The following is a 22,998-nucleotide window of genomic DNA, read 5'->3' as shown; positions in this document are numbered from 1 at the left end:
AGACAATATTCTTTCCTCTTTCTCAGTTGCTGCTGCTGCTGCTGCTAAGTTGCTTTCTCAGTTATCTGGGGGTCAAATATTAGAACAAAACATCTGATGTGAGGCATAGGTAACTGACTCAGGAGGAAATCTGTTTTAGATGTACCAAGTCTATGATTCTGTTTGGCATATACATTTTATAATCTAAAGTACTTATACTCATCCCAGTAGCTAGAAACATTATTTTGTTGCTTAAATTTGGTTTCCTTAAGATTAATTCAGTCAAATACTAATGATCCACATCTCTGCCTTTAAAAAGGTGAAAAAAAATTTGATGTCTTTGATAGAATGAACCAAGGTCCTCATAATCACAGTATTCTGGTGTTGACCGAAAAAGTCTAGGTTTGAAATCATTCTTTTGTATCTCTTAAATTAGGATTGGGAAATCTGTGATATCCTTACTCAACTTCCGTATTTTGCAAAATGAGGAAACTATTGGCTAGAGTAGCAAAATTATAGTTGGAACTCATGTTCTCTGGCTCCTAGACCTGTGCTCTCAGAACTATACCAAGATTCAAGCCTGAAACCTCAGAATCTGCAATTCGATTTCTCGGAAGTTATCCTAAGGAAAAACTAGAAGATGTGCCCAAGGGTATGTGTGCAGTGATGTTTATTTCAGCACTATTTATAATAGCCTCCCCAACACACTGCCCCCCCAAAACAGAAATGACTTAACAATCCATCAACAGACAACTAGGTAAATCAATTATAGTTCATTCATATAGTGGAATCTTACACAACCATCAAAAATGGTGCACATCTTATGGGAAAGGAATCCAAAGGGAGGGGATATATGTATACGTATAGCTGATTCATTTTGCTACATAGCAGAAACTAATACAACATTGTAAAGCAACTATATTCCAATAAAAATTAATTAAAAAAAACTACCTAGACTGGCAGACTGTGCAATAGCACAAAAATAGATCAAAAGATCCAATGGTAGTTTCTAGCATTTCATGTTAATGTGTGAGAATCTGACATATAGCTATGAATCATACCTGACATACTAAAGCAGGCTCTGACTTATTTTATACTGACAAAATGAGGAACTCAGACCTTCCAATATAGTCCAAACAACACATCCAAAAAAAGTCTGAATTTAATATTAACATTCAATAAAGGCACATCAGTGGAAAAAACAATTATGACGAAGCAAAGAACTTCCAGTTTTTATTTTTTAAACATTTAACAAGAAAACATTCAACCAAATTTAAAAAAATTAGGATGGCTTAATTTACAATAAAATAGTCAACTTAAAATACCAGCCCTTTCATTTAGGGCCAAGGAGGCCAATAGTTTCTGTTTGAACAGCAGAACTGCACAATAGACATTTTTACCTTTATTTGATGGCACAGAAATATAAAAGTCATACAACTTTCATTAAGCTCCTCCCTTCCCCCCAGAGAATTCATACAATTGCTTCTTAGGTCAATACTCAGGCCTTTAAAAATTATCAGTTCTATTTTGAAATATATCTACAATTACTCTGATAATGAGAACACTTTTAAAAACAATTCTCTTAAGAAATACCTTAAAATAATGTTGTGGCACATTAGGTTTCTTAAAGAAACAGCAAAAATGAAAAACAATGTTTAAGAATTATAGTCCCTTGTTTATAGAAACCACCCAAATAAAATAGTTTCTCTAATTAATTATCCTTGCTTCTTATAATTTATTAGCAGAGATGAATTACAAGAAGCAGAATGCACCCTTTTTTGGTTCTTGGTTGTAGCTGCCAGCTTAAGAGTTCATGACTGTAAATGTAAAGCAAAATATAACTATGCTCACCAATTCTGGAATGGAAAAAAAAAAACAAAGTATCTCTTAAAGTGTTTCTCTATCCTTGCTTTCAAGTCAAGACAAAAAATTCACAGCAGTTTAAAGGATGATGAAAGACTAAACATGGGGCCCACTACAATACATACCTAGGATCATTTTACCTATTACACTCCTGAAGTGAAAACTGTAACAAGTATGATATTAACAAGTAGCATTCTGTAGTAAGCTGTTGGAACAAGTACAGCACTCAACGGATTCATTTACAGACAGGCATGGTAGCTTTCGGACAGAACACCTTATTTTCACAATCTTTTATGTGCAACCTTTAAAAAACAAACAAACATAAAGTAATATGTAATTTATGACAGCTGGCCAGGCACTTAACTTGGGGAAAGAGACTTTCAGATTTTGAGGTAAACTATAATTGTTTTCAGCAATCACAAACATATTCTAAAAACTATAACACACTAACTGAAGTTATTCAGCGTTTAAAAGTTTGTCACTCTATCGTGCCAAAATTCACACCAAAGTGTAACTTTTTAAGAAGCTATTAAAAGAACATTTTCAAGTCTGAATTTTGGCCCCATTTAGATACTTCTGTGCTTAGAACATACTTGAGAAAACTAAAAGATACAAATATACAACGGTAATGGGTGCAAGAGCCTAAACTGAGCTACTCCCCCCCCACCTCCCCGTATCCCCGAATCTGACATTACTAAGAGTCACACTGCCAGTCACACAGACAAGAGGAAGAAGAGGAGGAAGACAATACAACTGAGGTGACAAGCCTCAATCTATCCTCAAGGAAATGACAGAGCAATGCTCCAAGAGGAGCAGAAGCAAAGTGGCAGAGAGTTTCTGTCTATGGGTGTGGACTACGAAAGCTTTCAGAATTCACACTAAGGAGCACAATTCTCTGGGTTTTTCATTCTCTGGGTACAGTGTGATTTTTTTCTTCTCTTCTGAATTCATTTCAAGGCAATGTGGAATTTGCTTAATAAATGACAGCTCATATTAGAAGAGGACCTCAGGAAGTATTTACACATTAGGAGACGAGAGCAGAAAGTGGCCATTTTGGAACGATTCTTTTATCACAAGTTATCCAAGTCTGTTTTCATTAGAATTATCAGGATATTATCTGCAAATAGAAAAGTCAAGTCTCAGTTCTCATAATTATTAATTATATTTTCTATCCCTTCTCAAAACAGCAATTTCAATCCAAAGGCTACTTCTTGTTCAGCACAAACTTATCAGCTTGTTACGTGGTACGTCCAGACTAATTAATCAACGTTGTTTTAAACCCTTAGAAGAATGTAAAGAATAAAGAATATTTTTAAAATGTTGATCTGAGGCATCCTCATTCTCAAAAACTTGAGAAAAAAGATCATCTTAATTTGGTTTCCATGAGGCTAAAAACAGAGTCCAGATAAAGACTTCTAAGCTGACCCTTCTCAGGATAACACGTTTTTCCAGTCCTGGTTAAGAATTTGTATTAACTGACTTCTCCTTTCCTTGCAGGACTAACCACACACATCTGGCAAAACTATTAGCTGGAGTTAATGGTGAGCAAATGTGAAAGAATTTCTTTCTCTGTGATGCTAACTGGCTCACTGAAGTTTTGACACTGTGACCCTGGTCTATTAGCACCATGCTTTACTCAGCTGAAATAATTAATCAAGCCACTGCCATGAGGTGACGAACAGAGAGTGACCAAGGACAATTATATACATCGATAATTATTAATACCATGATATACAGTGAAAATGTGTCTATTAACATATTTGAGGCTTGAAAATCACTGATGACAGCTATTAAATAAAACTGCATCAAACTTTTACAATTTTTGAACACCTGCAAATGTAGACTTCTTGATATGATCCAAATTAAAATATGAATGGAAGTTCATTGAACATTAGATTATCTGTAAGCTAAAAGGAAACAAATTATATGTTTCGCAGGTAGTAAACTACCAAAAAAAAAAGTGGAGGTTAAGTAAAAATTAAGTGAAATTATTCCTAATCATTCATAGTTTCATCTTTCTCTCGGGAGAGCCCCAAAGTAGGTCTCCAGAAAATCAACTTTATAGATGTAAGAAATGGCACCTGCTATCATATTGGTGTATCTTTCCCTCAAAGCTAGATGGGTCATAGACATATCTCAGACATTCATTCTCATGTATAACAGTTTCTGAGACATCTATTCCACTGAAGTATTGTAAAGGAAGTCTACAAGTCACTTCCAGGAAAAAGGCACTTCATCGTGAAAGTTACATTTAATTACAAGGAAGTTGAGAAGATGAGGGTAGACTCAAAAGGTCAGTATACATTTTTGTATTTCTAAATACAGAGTAGATGCCAGTTTATAGAATATAGCTGATAACATTACACACAAACCAAAGAGCAACATTAACTATATTCTCAGCAAAACAGCAATTTATGACATTTCTCTAAAAACCAACATAGCTCCAAGTTCAACAATAAAAAGGAAAAAAAAATCACCAGCAGTTGCTACTTTAGAGCTCAAGACATTGTTTTCTACAGAATTTCATGTTTCTACAGTTTGGTTCTCTGTTTCAGAGTATTAATTGCTTTTCAGATGAAAAACCTGGGTGGCAGAGGTGTGTTTGTGTGTGCTGGGGGAGAACCCAGGGTGGAAAAATACTGGGAGTAACAAGAGGTTCATTTATCTGGTCAGACAACCAAGTGAGGAGGTAGTTATTCTGAGAACTTCTCAAATAGAGAATATTATATTGATCTACTGAGCGCTGGGGAAACCGCAGGAGCTTCTTTTTGAGACTGAAGATAGCAACAGGAATACTTCTCCTCCAGGGAAGTCAGGACCAGGGTGTCAGTGCAGCTGAAATAAAGACGGAGTCTGTATAAATGGCACATAGAGAGTATTGGAAAAACAAGGTTATGAAATCAACATAAATGATAATACATTCGTTTCCAAACTTGTCCTACCTTGACAGTGGCTCTTTTCTGATTTGAGAACTTTAAAAGTATCTATGAGAAAAGAATACACACCATGTCATCATCAAGTAGTGATCCTTCAGGCTTCTGGTAATATATTTCATAAACAAAGTCTTCTAATTTCTAATATTACTGAAAATGTAACGCTGTTTGTAAAATAATTACATGTTTTAAAGACAGTTTAGGATGCAATACTCTCAGAAAGGGTGCCAAAAGGAAAGCAGTTAATTTTAGACTTTTAAATGAGGTGAAACTCAGTTAAATAGCAACACAGAAAGGATGACAGCAATACTCCTCCAATTGCCTAAATAATACTTATACCTACATCAAGAGACTACATGCTCACCTTGTTACATTACCACACACGGCAACCCCATACAACCTTGAGTGCCATCATCACTGCTGTTGAGTTTTTTCATTCGGTACTGACGTATTTCTCTTACCAGTGTGTAAAAGGCATCTTCAACACCCTGTAAAAGAGAGAAAATGATAAAGACAGCTCACACAACCCAAGTTGTAAGCTCTAATTTGTTAGATTTAAAATTGCAATTATTCAGTTATTAGCTAAAAAATAGGCTGAGTGTTCCTACTGTATCACATTAGCAGGCTGATATACAAACAGCACTTTTTTGCAAAAATAACATTCAAGCAAAAGAAAATGGGTAACAGGAGACATACAGAACCATCAAATCTAAAGATTTCATTCAGGAGGGCCTATACCTTAAACAGTAGCTGGTGTTGATGGAGAAAGGACTAATGTTTTAAGTATCTTTAATCAGGGGTCTTCACTTAGAAATATTTGTGCATGTTAAAGCAGGTGTAAAAAAGAAACCAGATCAGAATATTAATAAATTTATTTTGGGTTTAAACTGGAGATTAAATAAAATAGAACTCTATCAAAAAATCCAAACCAGGGACTCTCCTGGTGGTCCAGTGGTTAAGACTCCATGCTCCCAATGCAGGGGGCTAGGGTCTGACCCCTCATCAGGAAACTAGATCCCATATGCAGCAACTAAGACCCGATACAGTCAAATTCATAAAAAAAAAAAAAACACCCCAAAACCAACCCAAACAACAAAGAATGCAGATCACATCTCTAGTGAAGAGTCCATCAATCAAACTTTTTCTGCCTTAAACAAACCCTTGCCAGATGCTGAAAGCTGTACTATACCTGTCTGGTCTTGGCTGAGGTTTCAATGAATGGAATCCCATAACTTTTGGCCAGCTCATGGGCTTGTTTTGTGTCAACTGTCCTTGTTGGCAAATCACACTTGTTTCCTACTAGCACCATAGGTACATCATCAGAGTCCTTTACACGCTTAATCTGTTCCCTAAAAAATGGGAATGTGTAATGTTAACATAAGAATAAACTTTTAGGAAGGAATAAACAGTCTAAAGTAAAAAATAAAATCTAACAAACTTTAGCTAGTCCTATTGGCTTCTAGTATTGCGTTTCTCTGTTTTTGTTGTTGTTTTAACTACTTGCATACTAAAACGACTGGTTTAGACTTGATGCAATAGCCACAGGGAAGCCAAGTACCAGTTCACTTTCTATCTTGACACATGCCCTTTAGGTTTCTTGATTCTCTGAAGAGCTGGCCTCTGGATTTAACTGGCAACTCAAAATCACACTCTAGATTAAGGTCTGAGGTATAAAAGTAAAGCTTACTGCCTCCAAATAACTTTTCGAAGATCCCTGGAGTATGACAGTATTTAATGAAAGACAGTCTATCCACTTCTCTGGATGGGTGGTGTCCAAACCTTTTCTTCAAGCAAAATTACAGCTGGAAGTCCAAGATATAAATTAGAACACACTATAACTGCTCGTATTAACAGGGGATTATAAGATCTGGAACTCCCAACTGATAGTACTCTCTTCAACGACAAGACATACGACACAGCAGTGTGGAAACTATTGCTCCAGATTCTCTGGACCAACCTTGTCCAACGGGTATTCTCATGATGATGGAAACATTTTCCAGCCGCCCTGCCCAATCATGTCTACTAGTCGCATGAAGCTACTGAACACCTGAAAAGTCAGTTGCTAATGTGGGACCAAAGAACTGACTTTTGAATTGTTAATTCTACTGAATTTAAATAACCACAAATGGCTTGTGGCTACCGTACTGCACAGCACTGCTCTAAACTCTCTCTTTGAATTACACACACAGTCATGAACTTGAAATGCATTTCACTGGCTATCTACAGAACTGAGCTTTGTTTGGTGTGATGGCAGTACCCTATGTGACGGAATAATACAAGACAGCTGAAGAGGAAAATGATTTGTAGAAATTTAGCAAATATTTAGTAGGTGCTTGCCAAGTGCTGAGCATTTTATTCAGTGCTCTATTAATTCCAGAGAGAAAATGGAAAGTAGAACAGGTTTAGGGGAAGAAAACCAGTTTTGGACTAGTTTCTGAGAGTCGACATCTTCATATGGTTGGAGTGTACACAAGGACCCAAGGTTACAGGCAGAACATTTGCGTAGCATTTACTCTGTGGCAAACACTGTTCCGAGGGATTCCCATATTTATTAACTCATTTAATTTTCACAGCAACTCTCAGTAAGTACCACTATCTTCATATTGTTAGATAAGGAGGCTCAGAGATTTAGTAGTTTGTCCCAAACTTCCACGGCTAAGAGATGATGGAGCCAAGCTGCAACCCAGGCAGAGTTTATATTCCTAACCACTATATTATTCTGCTTAAAAATCATAGGTCTAGGAAAAAGAAGCCCTGGGTTTTTGGTTCTGGGTCTGCTATTAATAACAATCATGACTATGAAAACCTAACAAACCTCCTTCTGAACTCTGCTTCTGTAAAATAAGAATGTCATACTAGAATTTCTGTGGTCCAATCGAGCTTTGAAAGTTACAGGTTCTGTGGAGAAAGGCCATCTTTACATTCCTTTGTCCTGCTTTCACCTTTATCTACCCTCTCCCCATTTGTTTCTTCCTGTTATCGTCTCTTACTGAAGAATGTTTTCAGACGTGTCTTCTGCTCTTGAGATTCGTGATCTCTCATAACACCACCTCTAGTTCTAAATCACTACCATTAGCAAGCCTCATGTACGTACTACCACGCATTCTAGCCACAGTAGATTATGTAAAATAAATCCCAGTATTAACTTTCAGTAATAACCCCAGATTCCCAATACCACAACCTAAAAGCAATTCTTTTCATAATTAAAAATCTGTATCTTCCCTAGTGTGGTATCCTCATCCCTACCCCAAAACTTCAGAACACACTTAAAAGATCATCCTTTCAGAAAAAACAATGCTCCTAGTACCTGTAGAGGTTAATATCTGCAAACGATTTGCTATTATTGATGGCAAATACACAAAGGAAGCCTTCGCCTGTCCTCATGTATTGGTCTCTCATGGCACTGTACTCCTCTTGTCCAGCTGTATCCAGTATGTCCAACAGACAGGTTTCACCATCTATAACCACCTGTTTTCGGTAGGAATCCTGGGGTGTGGAGGGTAGGGGGGTAGGGAGAGAGGGAGATTCCATTTTTATTAAAAATCATAGGGAATGCAATGCTACTGCCAAGGTTAAATAAACTCTAATCAAGTCCAACTCTGTCTCTTTGCTTTGTCCCTCAAACTGCTAATATATACATAATCACATAGAAAGTACTTAATGTCACCCTAGGAAAGAGTCCCAAATGCTATATGCCTTCAAAAAAGAAAATGTGGTCACTCTGTTCCTGGAAAAGATGAAGAAAACATGGTAATTCAAAGGATAGTTCAATTGCAGATAAGACTAGAGATTAGGTTCACAGTGTATTTCACTGAAGTATGAACTGCACTTCTCTCATTTGAGGTGTCTATTATCTATTTACTATTCTAAACATATCTCCACCAATTATAACTTGGCCTAGGATACAGTGTCTTTTGTGTTCAAGTTTATATACACAAATATCATTTATTTCAGAAAAGATTATAGTACCAAACTATTTTTCTCATCATGACAGATTGTCATCATGAATATTTGGAAAATATTCATCCCCATGAATATTTTCCAACTATTCATGAATCAAATTCCTAAAAGTTCCAAACAAGGTTAAGTTACATTAATTCCTTGGGAAGAGAGAGATGCACAGATCATATTAAAAAAAAATTCAATTTGGCTCTAATGCAAAATTTTTACTTTTCTTTTTTTTAATATTTATGTTCTGGGAATTCAAAGAAAATAACCTCATTACACAGTAAAGATCTGGCTTCAGAAACAGTGTGTAACAGTTTGCCAGCCTATTCAACAGCTCTTCAGTAACTTACTGCATTTCAGGACTGTAATATACTTTCAAATTAACAGAGAATTCACATTACCAAAATTTCCCTGAAGCATGAAATATGGTCACGTGTATGAGTGTTCTGGGGAAATAAGCAAAATTAAAATTATAAAGATAGGTTTTAGTCAAACTAAAATATAATAGAAGTCAGAGAAGTGGTTATTTCCTGGCAGGACAAGGGGGTTTACTGACTAGAAAGGGGCATGAGAGAACTCTCCTGAGCACTGGAAACAGTCTGTATTTTTACCTATGTGGTGCTTACACGGTGTACACAAATTTAAAGCCACTGAGCTGTAGATATGACTTACTTTATATAACTATCTTTTAACAAATAAAACTCTGAAAAACATCAAAACGTTATAACCATTAATACTAAAGCTGGTAAGCCTAAAATAAAATTTTGCCAAGGACTAATTTTTAAGAATGGCTATATTAGAGATAGCTTGCATTAAACACTTAGTGGTTGGGTGGTACAAAGACCAGGGTGTGGATTAAAATAATCTCTAGAGTTTGACATTTCTAAATTGAATAAGATTACAAACTATTTATGTAAAGGGTTTTAGATGTCACTTACTGAAATCAATCTGTAACATGAACTCCTACAAAAACAACAGAATCCTTAAATAAGTAATAATTACACTGCATCAGCATCCACAAAAATTTACCATACTTGATTTTTCACATCGCTTGTGCGTCAGGCAAGACAAATTTATGGTACTTTACTAGATGAAAAGAGTGATTGCTCACTATTACATAACTAATAAACTGAAAACCGGACGGTACTCCAAGGGACAGTGACTCAAAATCTCATGCTCTTTCTACCTCAACCCACAGTCTCAGTTGCTTCAACTAGCTAAGAAACACCTAGATCTCTCAATCCTTTTTCTCCATCCTGCTATTATTCAGATAATTATACTATGACCTGTGTTCTTTTTAACAGAGCTGTCATATGTGAAGAAACTAAACGAGTTCAACAATTAGTTTGCAACAGTTTACAAAACGGTTAAAAATTGTAAACTTTTTATAAAATCTTCAGCAGCTAATAAAAATGAACTCTTTTCCACAAACATGTAAAAAAGCGTAATTTATTGTATTACTAAACACAGAGCCCCAAATAACTTTTTCTGATTATTCCTTTAGCTAAAGAACAGCTGAAGGGTAAGAGGAAGGGAATGGGTAAAACTAAATGGAAAGAGAGAGGTACGGTCAGCGGACTACCACTGGGCCTCACCTCTATGGTGGGATCATATTCATCTACAAAGTGGTTCTGGATTAGCTGGATTGTCAGTGCACTTTTCCCAACACCACCTGCTCCAACCACCACCAGTTTGTACTCAGTCATTTCACACCAGCAAGAACCTGTGGGAAAGCAGCAATTAGGGTTAACTGGCGAACCACAGAACTTCAAAGCTTTCTGTAATCAATAGTAACTAAAACCGGAATTTGAAATGGATTGGTTCCATACACGTTCATCTCCACTTGGTTCTCAAAGTGATTCAGGAGTGCAAAAACACTTGCAGGTTACTGTGGATCTCAGAATTCTGGATTAATCTTCCAGCTACCCTCACCTTCGTTTTCAAGACTTTGGGCCCCGCCCTCAGCCTAAGGTAAAGGAAACCCCCCTTCCTACTCCTCCTGTAAATCTTTACGGTTTTGGGGGGCGGCCGCCAGGCTGTCTCCCTCTCTTAAGTCCCCCACCTTTCTCCAGAGAACTCCCCCGTAGGGCTCAAATCGAAGGACACCCCCGCCCAGGGCCTTTGTCTCCACTTCGTAGATTCCGCTCGATTTCTGGCAACAGGGAATTATCACTATGCTCGAAAGCTGAACGCTACACATGCCAGAGCCTTACCTCCAACTCCACCGCCTCCACTTCGGGTAGATTACGACCACAACCGGGAAAATTGTTGGGAGACCCCGGAACCGCCATGAACAGCCCCCACTAGGGAGAGGCACTTCCGGCCCCGCCCGATACGTAATCAGTCTGCGCCCAAGTCCCCGCCCCGGCCACGTGGGCCTCTGACCCAGGAGTCACGCGGCAGGCCGCACCCAGACCCGCCCCTCCCATACAGGACGTTTTAATAATGAAAGCGCTAGGTGCTAGTGTCTCAAAAATCAGTAAAACTTTATTCGCTTCCATTCTTTCGCCATTAACAGAAAACTGGAGAAAGCAAAATGTTATGTGTTTACAAAGATAAATGGCCTCTTTACCCAGAGAAGATCAAAACCTCAAACGACAACGGGGAAGATAAAAGCACCCTCCCCCACATCCCCTGAGCTGACCCAAGTCATCTTAGACAAAGCCTTCAGTCCACTGGCCAGGGACCTTGTGTATGGCCAATTTAAGATGAGGGCCAAGAAATCAGACCAATCCATTCCCGTGATAAAAAGTCGAACAGAAGCTACACCAAGGGTCAAGTGCCTGTATTTTTACAGGACACAGGAACCAGGCGGCTACTTATAAAAAAAACAAGATTCATTTCAGGCACAACTTTTTTATTATTTTTTCTTTTGTTTTGTTTTGAAATCAGTAAAAGAAACTGGGTCCTATAAGCTGCAGTGATCTAAGCAGCAGCAAGTTTGTGCATTCGTCTTTTTGTTTTTGTTTAAATACGTTTAAATTATCACACTGCTGGCACACCTCATCTGCATGAAATTCTGCACCATATATATATACTAATTGTAGTAAAGTTACCCCCCCATGCCAGGAAAAAAAAAAAAAAACCTACTCTGGAAGATAATTTTCACTGAAATCTAACCAAACTTCGTTAAGTGGACTGTGACAAGATTATAAATGATATGAAAAATAACATTTTAACATTTGGCCATCAACTTAAGGAAATGGTTTGCCTATACAAATTTTGGTAATTTTTAATATATTCTACCCTCATATGGTCCTCAGAATTAAAGCATAATAAACAGAAAAGGAAAAAGAATGCAACTGAGTGCTAAGGCAGAAATCTTGCCAGAAGTAATGAAGGTAGAGTATATACTAAATATCAAGTGCAGAATTTCATAGGGCCAACAAGTTAACAGTCTATATTTTTCTCTTACACAGGCGAAGTGGATTTTGCAATTACCAGTTGCGTTAAATGCACCAAATAAAGCTCCTAAAATTGATACTATAAGGCGCCACCTTAAGTTTTCCAGGCTGCAACTGTGCATAATTTTAAAATGGTTTTCTTAAATTTATTTATTTTTTTAAACATAACACGAGGAAGGTGTTAAAACTGGTGTAATAGCTCAATAGAATAAGTATTCCAGATTTTGGGAGGGATGAAGTGGGAGATATTCAGAACCCTTCACCAGAATCCCCCCAACTTGATCATAGTGGATTAATGATGTGCTTCGTGGATGTGGTTAGTCAATGACACCAGCTTGACGGATCTTTCTTTCTGCACCAAATCCCTGTGAAGAAATAAAATTGCAGTTAATGACCCAGGTGCAGGACAATCATGGCACATTCACAATCCCAAAATGTAACATTATATATATATTATATCACATATATGTATGTGTGATATTAATATATAATACCAAAGTATTACTCTCTATCACCACCAATTCTTTTGCAGAGGAGGAAATCTATAGTAAGCTTTCCTGATCTATTACCTAAATTATGTTCAAAGTATCAGAACACCAAGAAATGTTCCTTTTATTGTAAGCAACCATTACATTAGGGGCTGACCCAATGTGAGGGATCCTAACTGATTATGATAGCGATACTTGAAGCACTTTTGTAAATTAAGCCCTTTGAGCTATGCTAAAATAGGACAAGTAGTATGTTGGTTTATCAGTTGCCCCCATTCCCCCCTAAAACTTGTATGCTCTCATACCATTGAGTTATCTGGTCCCCTTGGCTGACGAAGAACCATTAGGCGAGGAGCACTGGCATCATCCAGGGTGCTATTCTTCAAGCGATTGACCAACCTATCAGGTCGTGGAGCTGCAACAGCCTTGGGGCCCTCGCTATAACAAAGTCAAGAGATGAAAAGAAGCAACACTTGGTGGGAAGAAAGTAAGTACATGCAGAATGTGTCTTCTACCTAACTATCCAAATGACTCAGTGTTAATGAGGGGGGACTCTTGCCTCACCTAGCCAACTGGCTAGCAAGACAGGACAGACAAGTTGGTTTATCTTTTTATTCCCAACTCAAGGTTTATTACTGTGTAGGAGCTGAAAGAATCATTTGGGTGAGAGTCATCCCTAAACTGGTCCGCTATCAGAAAGACCAGTTCCGCAGACACATAAAACAAGGTACTGGGTGTGAAAAAAAACCATAGAAAAGGAAAAATATGAAGAAATATTTCCAGAGACTCTTAGCTCCTCTCATGCTAACAGTGTTATTAAAACAAAAACATAGTGCCAGCAATGCTAAACTATAAAATTTAGACAATAAAGAAATAACCAGAAAGCGGCAGAAGAGATGGAAAGTGAATAAACATGATAAAGCAGAGATTACAGAAGTTAAGACAGTCAAAGGAGGTTACTAACGAACAACAAAAAACTCACCAGACTCGCCAAACATTACAAGCACTGCACTTGCCAGTGCGCTGATTAAGAATCACTGAGAATTCCACCTCATCTCCTGCCTGTAGCTCAATGCCATCCTGAACTTCTTTCACATGGAAGAAGAGCTTCTTGCTATCTCCTACTTCATAGTTAATGAAGCCAAACTGAAAATTTAAAAAGACAGTAGTGTAAAAAAGACACACCATAGGAGAGAAAAGGAAACTCACTTTGAATGAAGCACAATGCTTGACCCTAATTAGAAGGGGATTTATAAAACATGGTGTCAATGCTGATGCTCCAGCAGTTCAGCTGCCTGGGTCTGCAAAACTTAGGGAAGAAATTATCTTTGAAATCACTGCCATTCACTCTGCCACAGCCAGAGTAACAAAGGTTATCTTATGTCTACATATAATGCATGAACCAAGCTTTTGAATTAAGCAAAATCAGAAAAGTTGTTACTTAAACATATGCTTGTTCTGCTCCCTTCCAAAATCAAGCTGGGTTATGGTATTGCTAGAAATAGCCATACAAAATGTTATATTCACTGTACTGAAATTTAAAAAAAATGTCTTCTCTAAGGACTCACAGATTCCCTTGTGATCTTTAGTACCAGAATAGTTTTGTTTGCCCAAAGTTTATTTTATGAAAACTTCTATATACATGGTTTCTTTGTGTGGTCTGCAAAAAAAGCTCTGAGGCTCAAGTATGAAAAACTGTTAATATGTCTTTCTATTCTGGAAGTCTCACTCTGTACTTATTTTCCCTATTATGTTAGTTATTAGTACTACATTTACTTTCTTTTTGCTATTATTGCCGTTTTTTCTTTCCATATGGTTTTTCAGTTTTTTAATAAGCTCTTCAAATCACTGAAAAGGAAGATAAAGTGGAAATAAAAACAAAATGAATGTTGATGGTTCCTGCTTGGCTGAAAAATTTTCAAGGGTTTGGTTACCAACTCATAAAAGGATCCAATTGGATCCAGAGGTATTACTACTTACCTGATCTTTCACACACTCCACTGTAGCCCTACGTAGGGGTGTGATGTTGTAGGCCATAGTCTGTGCATTTTGGCCCAGGACACACAACTGGAACTTGACACTTTCCCCTTTCTGTAGGCAATCCCCTTTGTTGGCCATCCCAACTATGCCAAATGGATAGACCTCACCTTTCATATCCCCTGTAAGGAGAAACAGGTACAAAGTCTAAAAGCTAATATTTCACAACAGCCCTTTCTGTTGATGGTCCTAATAAATTTATAAATAATTTGCTAAAAATATTATATTCACTAAGATTTTTAATACCTGAGAAATTCTATTTTAAAGCTTCAATAAAATCCTGAATGCTCAACACTACCATGAAAATAAAGGAAAACTTGTAGCTCATTGTCACTGTACTAGCTTATGAACAGCTTTAAACCACGTTTATAGGGAAAATGAAAAACTCCAACAACACTATCACTCACCATTTCATTACCTAGTTTTAAAGCACTATGGATTGCTCACATGAGCCACTGGATTATCTTCTTTCCAAGTGCACAATATGAGCGAGTCAAAAACATTTCTGATCCATATCCAACTGGGCATCAAACAAGCCAAGCACAAGCAAAAACACAATGTAGACAAAATTTTTGGCATTCCACCTCCTTTCTCTGTTCTGATTGTGGCTCTCTCAAACCTAAGGCACTTCTCTCCTAGATGGCCCATCACACATTTTCTTAATGTCAGATAGTAAATATTTTAGTCTTAAAGAATCCTGTCTCTGTCACAAGTCCTCAATTTTGCTGTTGGCAGTGAGAAAGCAATCAAAGACAGTATGTAAATGAACAGCTGTGGTTGTGTTTCAAGAAAATTTTATTAATAAAAACAAGTCGTCTTATTTGCTGAGCTTTGCCCTGGAATAAAAAGTTGGCTGAAAGTCAAGGCAGGTTACATATAAAAACCAGGCCAAAGGATTCAGCTACCTATCAGTTCACCTGGATAGTGAATTCACTGAATCAACAAAAGTAGAAATGAGGGTAAAAATATCAGATGGAAGAAGCAGCTTTGAAATTGTGAATGCATTTAACCATTCTCTTGATGATTATAGAGGTAAGTGAAGATTTTCTTTTCAAACTGAGAGAAACTAAAACCTTTGAGGAACTAAAACCTTTGAGGAGACACTGCCAATAGAGCAAGTAATACAGGAGTATTAGAGACAATTAGACTAAGTGATATTGGTAGTAACTACCATTTATTAACGGAGAAGGCAATGGCACCCCACTCCAGTACTCTTGCCTGGAAAATCCCATGGACGGAGGAGCCTGGTAGGCTACAGTCTGTGGGGTCGCTAAGAGTCAGACACGACTGAGCGACTTCACTTTCACTTTTCCCTTTCATGCACTGGAGAAGGAAATGGCAACCCACTCCAGTATTCTTGCCCGGAGAATCCCGGAGACAGCGGAGCCTGGTGGGCTGCCGTCTATGGGGTCGCACAGAGTTGGACACGACTGAAGCGACTTAGCAGCAGCAGCAACCATTTATTAAACACTTACTATACTGATTCATACTTAATCTTTATAGAACCTTTTGAGGTTGAAGATATTATCTTCATTTTAAAAATGAAGAAACTGAGTAAGGGAAGATTTAATTTGTCTAAGGTTGTACAGCTAGCAAGTGGAAGAGCTCCTGTGCAGATCTAGGTCTGTCCAGCACTGAAACCCCTGGTCTTCGGTTAGTTGTCTTCCTAAAAGAGCTGTTCTCACCACCAAGTGGGGAAAATGTGATCTGTATAGTCCCAGAAAACTCTAGGCTTGGAGATTTCAGGAAAGTTTCCTTTTCTATAAAACCTTGCTTTTAGACTATATTGAAGTGTTGAAGAGTAAGTGGATTAGGGGTTGGGAATGCAAAAAAAAGTAAGTAAAAGGGATAATGAAAGAAAGGAAAAAGGGTATTTTGATATTATCTCATGAGTTAAAGTTAGTTGCCCACACCCACATGGCCCTTTTAAGGGTTTGATAATCATTATGGCATCATAGTTCAATAATGACTTGCTATAAAGTTAATTCATATTTGGAGATGTGCATGTATGAGGATACTGGTTTCACAGAAAAAGGAAATTCCTAAGAACCTCATGTGATAAAAGAACAGGTTCATCAAGGCTAATTTTCTTCTCTCAAATGACCTGCTCTTTCCACTTTATGTTCTTCTATGACTCCCAGATGGCACAAGATTTACTCTCTTTTTAAATCAAGCTATCATCTTTGGTTGGCATTTCAAACCCTCTCATCAACCTCATCCTTATGGTTATTCTGCTATATTAATCATCTAGTGTTCCCTACTGTATTTCTATTGCAAACCTGTTGGTCTTTCTGGTACTGTTTGGAGCAAGCCATTACAGCAGTTCTCACAGAGTTGTCAAACATTGGGGAAAAAAGGCAGAAAAATGAAAAATAGGGAGCCTTGACCTAGACACAAGTAGTAGGATCCTCACGGTATCCTGTAAGTAACAGACATAGTAAATTTTTACAGGAAGCAAAAATGTTTATAGAATTGAATAGTTACCAGGACATTTTGTCAATACTGATGTAAGTAACCAGTGAATAATAGAGGAGAAACAAAATTTTGTATTAAACCCAGCCAATTGTGAGTGTCTGATTATCAACCATTAAATGCATATATTTAGTAAGAGATTTTGTTCTTAGTCTATTTATTATAACTCAGTAGCTCACATATCAGTCATTTATTCACATAAATCCAGGCTGATCTCATTTCCAAAAAATAAAAGCCATGCATGGGTAGGAAAATAAATAACTTTTCCTTAACTCAGTTTTTAAGGACAAATGCAACACCACATTTTTAAATCTTTGACATGCTCATTTGAAGGTAAGGCAAATTTCAAAACATGATAGAGATGTTCTTACCTTCGTCCATGATCTCAATCATTCCTTGGTACTCAGTCTGTGTTGGATCAACACTTCTCAAGGGGCGAATGACTTTACCAGAGTAGATGGTGGGATCAGCTTCCTCAGTAATGCCATTCACTACAAAACAAAAGCATGTATACCTCTCTCTCAACAATTATATTGAAATGCTATTCCACAGGATTAAAAATCAAAAAGCAAAAATCATCAGGACAATGTTAATAGAGGGCTAGCTGGTTGTCTTCTAGTCTTAAAATACTTCTAAACTATTATTAAAGATGTTCAAAAATTTAATAAGTATTCATATTTAAACACATCTCCCTCTCTCACCTGTTCCAGGTGACCAGATGTCACCATTTTAGTGAGGTATTCCCTGGTCTCTAGAAGTAGTGGCAACCCCAATACTTATATACTTCTCCAACTTATTTTATCTTAGTATCTTTCTGAACATACTACATATAATATTTCACTCATCTTGTTTGCCAATTTGTCTTATTTCTTCATTGCTATACCCCCAGTATCTAAAACATAGCATACATCTAGGTATCTGTTAAAATGAATGAACATTCTTAACTCCCATTTCTCTAGAAAAACATTAAGAGAAAGTGTTATTTGGGGAGCTGTATTACATAAAACCCAAAAAGGAAGTTGCAAGAAAAAGATTCTAAATAGCAACAATTTTCTAAATTCTAAATCTAAAAATTTCCCATTATTTTTCATATTTAAACTCATTCTTATTTAAATAAGTCTTCTGAGGAATGCCTCCCTCCCTAATCCCATGGGAGGTTTATTTTGGGGTTATTTTTGAAAAAGAGATATTGAATTGACAATAAACTCAAAGCAAATGACCTAAATAATCTAGAACAGTGGTTTTCAAACTTCAGTGTTCATCAGAATCACTTGAAGGATTTGTTAAAACAGGGTGCCATCTCCAAAGTTTCAGTAGGGGTGGGGTCAAAGAACATATATTTCTAACAAGTGGCTAGGTGATGATGCTGTATCTAGGGATCACACCTAGAGAACACTGACCTAGATCAATCGAGTTTTTGTTCCCTCTCCCCACCCTACCCTTCACCCTTTTACCTAAAGAATAGGACTGATCATCAGAAGTTTACCTGAGTGTGTTTTGTTTACTTTTTCTGCACTGACTTTGTTGCCTTTTCCTTTGGACAAGCTGTACTCGACCATGTCCCCCAGTTCCAGGCTATCAACATCACCAGAGAACTCACTGCAGGGGAGGGGAAGGAAATGACATTTGAATAAATATTTACCACAAACATCAATGGGAGCAAGCAGCCTTTATTTCTTCTATTGGATACGGTTTTAAGCACTGACTCATATGATCTTCAAGAATATCCTACGAAGAGGTGCTATTACCCCCAGATTCAAGATAATGAAACTAAGATGCTAGGAGGTTATTTTCTTTCAATAAAAAGATAATAAAAGTTACATAGCTATTAAGTGGCAGAGCCTGGATTCAAACTGAAACTGTATGGTTCTAAGAGCCCGTGCTATAGGCTATGGCTAACCACTATGCTATAATACCAAATCAAATACATAATTCTCTGATAGCAACATATAAAACAGAATTCTTTTACTGAAGTAGACAGGGTTCTATACAATGTTCAAAGCAGATACAGGTCTTCCTATATCTTTTGACCACATGTTTTCTGTACAGAGGTAGACAATTAACTATATACTGCCAAAATTTTACCAATATGAAATCTGAGATTAAAAACTACATAACCACCCAATATTAATATTTTTGACTCCAAAACCAAAGAATGGAAGCTCCAAGTTCCTAAAAGGCAATCCTTACCTGTAATGGAAAAAGATTTCCTTATCATGATTGGCTGTTTCAATAAATCCAAAATTATCCTTCAAAGTTGCCACATAACCCAAGAGCCTCTTGGAGTTCGAATTACGACCTAAGAGTCGCACACAAGTTGCAATCTGCTGTCCAGGCCTCTGTTTGTCACTAATACTAAATTCAACCTGTGAAAAATAAGGATGCTTACTATGACATTTCCACACTAAGTGGAAACGACAACTCCCTCAGACCTTGCTTTCTCCTTAAATATTCCGTATAAATAATTTGATGGAACAGATTTCCACCAGAACGATTACTTCTATTTCTCATTCCATTTTAACAAGGATCAAGTTGTTGCTCTCCATTGTGTATTCCTTATAGATCTCAATTTCTCTAAAGGAGGTCAATTAGAAAACCAGACATTCCAACCAAGTACAACAACAATTAACTGCAATGTAAAAACCTTTGCTATGATTTTACTTTGATGTTTCAGTGACTGTTTTAACTTTCTTACCCATATTATTTATTTTAAATAAGGTAATTCTTTTGACATATCTAATGCTTAAACACTAACTCCTCAAAAAGCTTTTAACAAAAGCTTGCTAGACCCTATTATAATTGAATAAACTGCTTTTAAATAAGAACATGTTCATATATTAAACTTGTAAGCACAAAAGAATGGTAGCAAAATTTGATAATAAAATTTAAAGAAACCATTTTTCAGGATTTAAGATTAAGATAACCTTTAATTCTCCTTCCCTCTCCTTTCTCTAGTAAGAAGAATTATCTTGCCTTATCTCCTATTTGAGGAGAAGTAGGTCCTTCCACATCCTTGGCTTGAAAAGCAATAGTCAATTTCACCCCACAATCATCATATGCAATAATGCCATCCTCAGCGTCCTAGAGAGATACAGACAGAAAACGAAAAGAATCAAGAACTGAAAAAACACTATCAGCACAATTATAGTTATTACAGAATCCTGAGCCGGAGAACTGGCAGAAATTTCTTATCTAGGGTTCTCTAAAATACATATTTTTCGTATGAATAAAAATATGGTCTTGCCTTAACTCAAGGCCAACTCAATCTGCTATAATTTGGTCTTAAAGTCTTATCCTAATTTTAATGCTGAGGAGGGAGAACTTACTGACAACATGTCTATGCTAGTTTTAACAGCCAATCAGAAATCACCTCCCCCAAAGAAAAAGCCCTATCTTCCTGTTAAACTAATTAGTGCTTTATAAAGAAACCTTGAGACTTTCTCATCTGTACCTCTATTCCATGAGGAATATCCTTTCCTCATTAAATTGGAAATGACACCTATTAAATGTCAATGTCCTTAGTGAAACCGTCCCAGATACTGCCAGTATAAGAATTTTTGACAAAGATCCCTTACTTTTTATAGCAGCATTTAAAATTGTTTGAATTAACCTGTTTCTGTACAATTCTTAATCTGTTACTTAAGAGCAAAAATAATTTTATGGATAGCTTCATATTTAGATTCAGTAGGTTTTTTTAAGAAATGGGGAGTTCCAATGTGTGAATTGAGTCTACCAAAATTTCAAAGTTCTAAATTTCTTGGATGACAAGCACTGTCATTTTAGATGAGTGGTTCTAAACTGGGAGTGATCAGGAGACATTTGGCAGATTCTGGAGACATGTCTGGCTGTCACACAGGGAGAGAAAAGATACTGGCCTCTAGTGAGTAAAAGCCAGAGAGGGATGCTGCTAAACATCCCCAAATGCAAAGAACAGCTACCCACCTCCTCCTACCCAAAGAATTATCCAGCTCAAGATGTTAATATTGCTGAGATTAAAAACTTTGCTTTAGATTGATTCACTGTTCATATTATAGGGAATTCTGAAAGACTAATACTCCATTATTGTGTGAACAGTGATTTCCTTTAAAGAGAAGAGACAAACTGCAAAAATCATTTTGATTAAAACTTACCTTTTCTTTGCCTTTATTTGGGCTAGTGGTTTTAGGATTCGAAAAAGTGGCCTCTTTTTCTACAGTGCCCAGAAAACGATGATCTGAATGGGAGTGGAACGAAACCGTGCCCTTGGGAAGTTTTTTAATCCTAATAGCATGATTTCTTTGGGCAGAGAGCATATCCTACAAATGATAAAAAAAAAAAAAGTAACTTAAAACTGAAAAATGAAGGACAAGAAAACCTCTCATACTTTTCTCAGAAACTACTCACAGGAACCACAGTAAACTCTACTTCATCTGCAATATGAAGCTGGTTCCCATCCAGAATTTCACTGAAGTGGAAGAACATACGAGCATCACGATCCACACACTTGATGAAACCAAAACCATCTCTCATGGCAGCAATTACACCCTGAAACCAAAATAATACTGGCTGTGAAGACTGTCAAGACAACATTCAAGTTTGGAAGTATCATCACATTAAATCTGTTAGGAATTAAATATCCAAATCTTGTATCCACATTTAGAAATTTTCATTTAAATACAAATGCACTGATTTCAATAAAATAATCTCTAAGCAACTGAGACTCCCCAGATGCTACTACTTGGCCAATAAACAGTAGAAAAATTATTTCTGAAGTAAATGTATGCAGCATATTCCATTTAATTTTCAATTGCCGAAAATATTCTGTTTTACAGGATGAGGAAACTGAGGTCGAAAGAGGTTGAGCAATTTGCCCAAAGCACATAGCTACTAAGTGGCAAATAATGGATTCCAATGCCCAAGCTTTATGACACTGTAACTTCCAGAAATTACAAATCTACAGAACAATACTTCAGATACCTCAAAAGTCAACTAAAGGCAACTTTATAATCTCAGTTTCAAAAATCTTTTGCGTTTAGGCACAGGAGGACTTAAGATTTAGGTTTGAAAAATAAACTATACAAAGTTCTATCCTCCTGTTTTTTTTCCTTCATATTATATTATCAGCTCTGTAAGGGCCTTATATCCATAATAACTGGACATGACAGGTACATGAATAGTTACTGAAACACAATTATCATCAACGCAGCAATGACTTACAAATATTGCATATTTACATATTACAGAGATGATTACTCTATAATCAGTTTTGAATATAGCCTAAGCTACATTCTGACATTCAATCTTTGCTAAATCATGATGACAACCAAGCTATTCAACAATGTTCTCCATACTGTGAAGCAAAACAGATCTAAGAAGCTTTTTTTTGAAAACACTGCAAATGTCAAACAGCTCTCCTAATGGTTAAAAAAAGTCTCAAGAAACTTCAATTTTCATTGAACATATCAGTCCTACTGACAACACTGGGCAATATTACAGATCAGCAGTCCCCAACTTTTTTGGCACCAAGGATCCCTTTCATGGAAGACAACTCTTCCAAGGACCTAGAAGTGGGGGGTAGGGAGGGGGTTCAGGCTGTAATGCGAGCAATGGGCAGCAGCAGATGAAGCTTCAAGGGCTTGCCTGCTGCTCACCTCCTGCTATAGCTATTAACTCTAAACAGCACCAAATGTATATTACATCTGATAAAACTAATTCATGAAAGTTGAACTTTTAAAATATGTTTGGGCAACACTGGCATACATCATTTCCAGACATATATTCACTAATAAAAACCTGCAAGTCCTACTGTAAAGACAAAACCTACTTTGTGGAGTATTTTATGGAATAATCTGGAAAAATCTACTTTCTACAATGATGAACTTAAATCCACTCAGT

At 36.9% G+C, this 22,998-nt stretch overlaps 2 protein-coding genes across 13 annotated transcripts in view; both read right to left on the bottom strand.

The window, feature by feature from the left end:
• Positions 1–1,184: 1,184 nt before the first annotated feature.
• On the bottom strand, positions 1,185–11,050 carry NRAS (NRAS proto-oncogene, GTPase). 2 transcript variants are annotated; one of them, XR_014054728.1, is made up of 7 exons: positions 10,937–11,050; positions 10,319–10,446; positions 8,083–8,261; positions 5,820–6,124; positions 5,140–5,292; positions 4,785–4,826; positions 1,185–4,677 (listed from the first exon to the last, which is right to left on the bottom strand). XR_014054728.1 is itself a non-coding variant. In XM_081493347.1 (7 exons), exons 2-5 carry the CDS (start codon positions 10,427–10,429, stop codon positions 5,144–5,146), a joined length of 570 nt encoding a protein of 189 aa, XP_081349473.1. In that variant the 5' UTR covers positions 10,430–10,446; positions 10,937–11,050; the 3' UTR covers positions 1,185–4,677; positions 4,785–4,826; positions 5,140–5,143. The 2 variants fall into 2 exon arrangements, 1 of the variants encoding a protein (XP_081349473.1); XM_081493347.1 differs by having other exon boundaries at positions 5,140–5,263; positions 5,965–6,124.
• A 135-nt stretch (positions 11,051–11,185) lies between these two features.
• Positions 11,186–22,998, bottom strand: part of CSDE1 (cold shock domain containing E1) — a 34,091-nt gene continuing 22,278 nt past the window's right edge. For 7 of the 11 annotated variants that reach the window (XM_081493339.1, XM_081493343.1, XM_081493345.1 and 4 more), the window contains 10 exons: positions 21,508–21,648; positions 21,255–21,419; positions 20,098–20,205; positions 19,315–19,490; positions 18,611–18,723; positions 17,496–17,615; positions 14,596–14,774; positions 13,598–13,761; positions 12,921–13,053; positions 11,186–12,492 (listed from right to left, as the gene is read on the bottom strand). In XM_081493339.1, the coding sequence (XP_081349465.1) occupies positions 12,445–12,492; positions 12,921–13,053; positions 13,598–13,761; positions 14,596–14,774; positions 17,496–17,615; positions 18,611–18,723; positions 19,315–19,490; positions 20,098–20,205; positions 21,255–21,419; positions 21,508–21,648 (1,347 nt within the window). In that variant the 3' untranslated portion in view covers positions 11,186–12,444. Of the gene's footprint in view, positions 12,493–12,920; positions 13,088–13,547; positions 13,762–14,595; positions 14,775–17,495; positions 17,616–18,610; positions 18,724–19,314; positions 19,491–20,097; positions 20,206–21,254; positions 21,420–21,507; positions 21,649–22,998 lie in introns of all 11 variants that reach the window. The other 4 variants (XR_014054725.1, XR_014054726.1, XR_014054724.1 and 1 more) reach the window with 3 other exon arrangements.

This window comes from Giraffa tippelskirchi, chromosome 5, assembly GCF_054371585.1.
Source record: "Giraffa tippelskirchi isolate mGirTip1 chromosome 5, T2T-mGirTip1v1.2.pri, whole genome shotgun sequence".
NCBI classification, from domain to species: Eukaryota; Metazoa; Chordata; class Mammalia; order Artiodactyla; family Giraffidae; genus Giraffa; species Giraffa tippelskirchi.
Note: the sequence above shows the minus strand (reverse complement) of the source record. Positions and strands in the feature narration are given on the sequence as shown.

Excerpts from the sequence above, each read along its gene's own strand:
- NRAS (XM_081493347.1), bottom strand. The coding sequence starts at position 10,429 with ATGACTGAGTACAAACTGGTGGTGGTTGGAGCAGGTGGTGTTGGGAAA. Across the intron at positions 8,262-10,318 it reads AATATGATCCCACCATAGAG|GATTCCTACCGAAAACAGGT; the intron begins GTGAGGCCCAGT and ends TCCACACCCCAG. Across the intron at positions 6,125-8,082 it reads GCAGATATTAACCTCTACAG|GGAACAGATTAAGCGTGTAA; the intron begins GTACTAGGAGCA and ends CCCATTTTTTAG.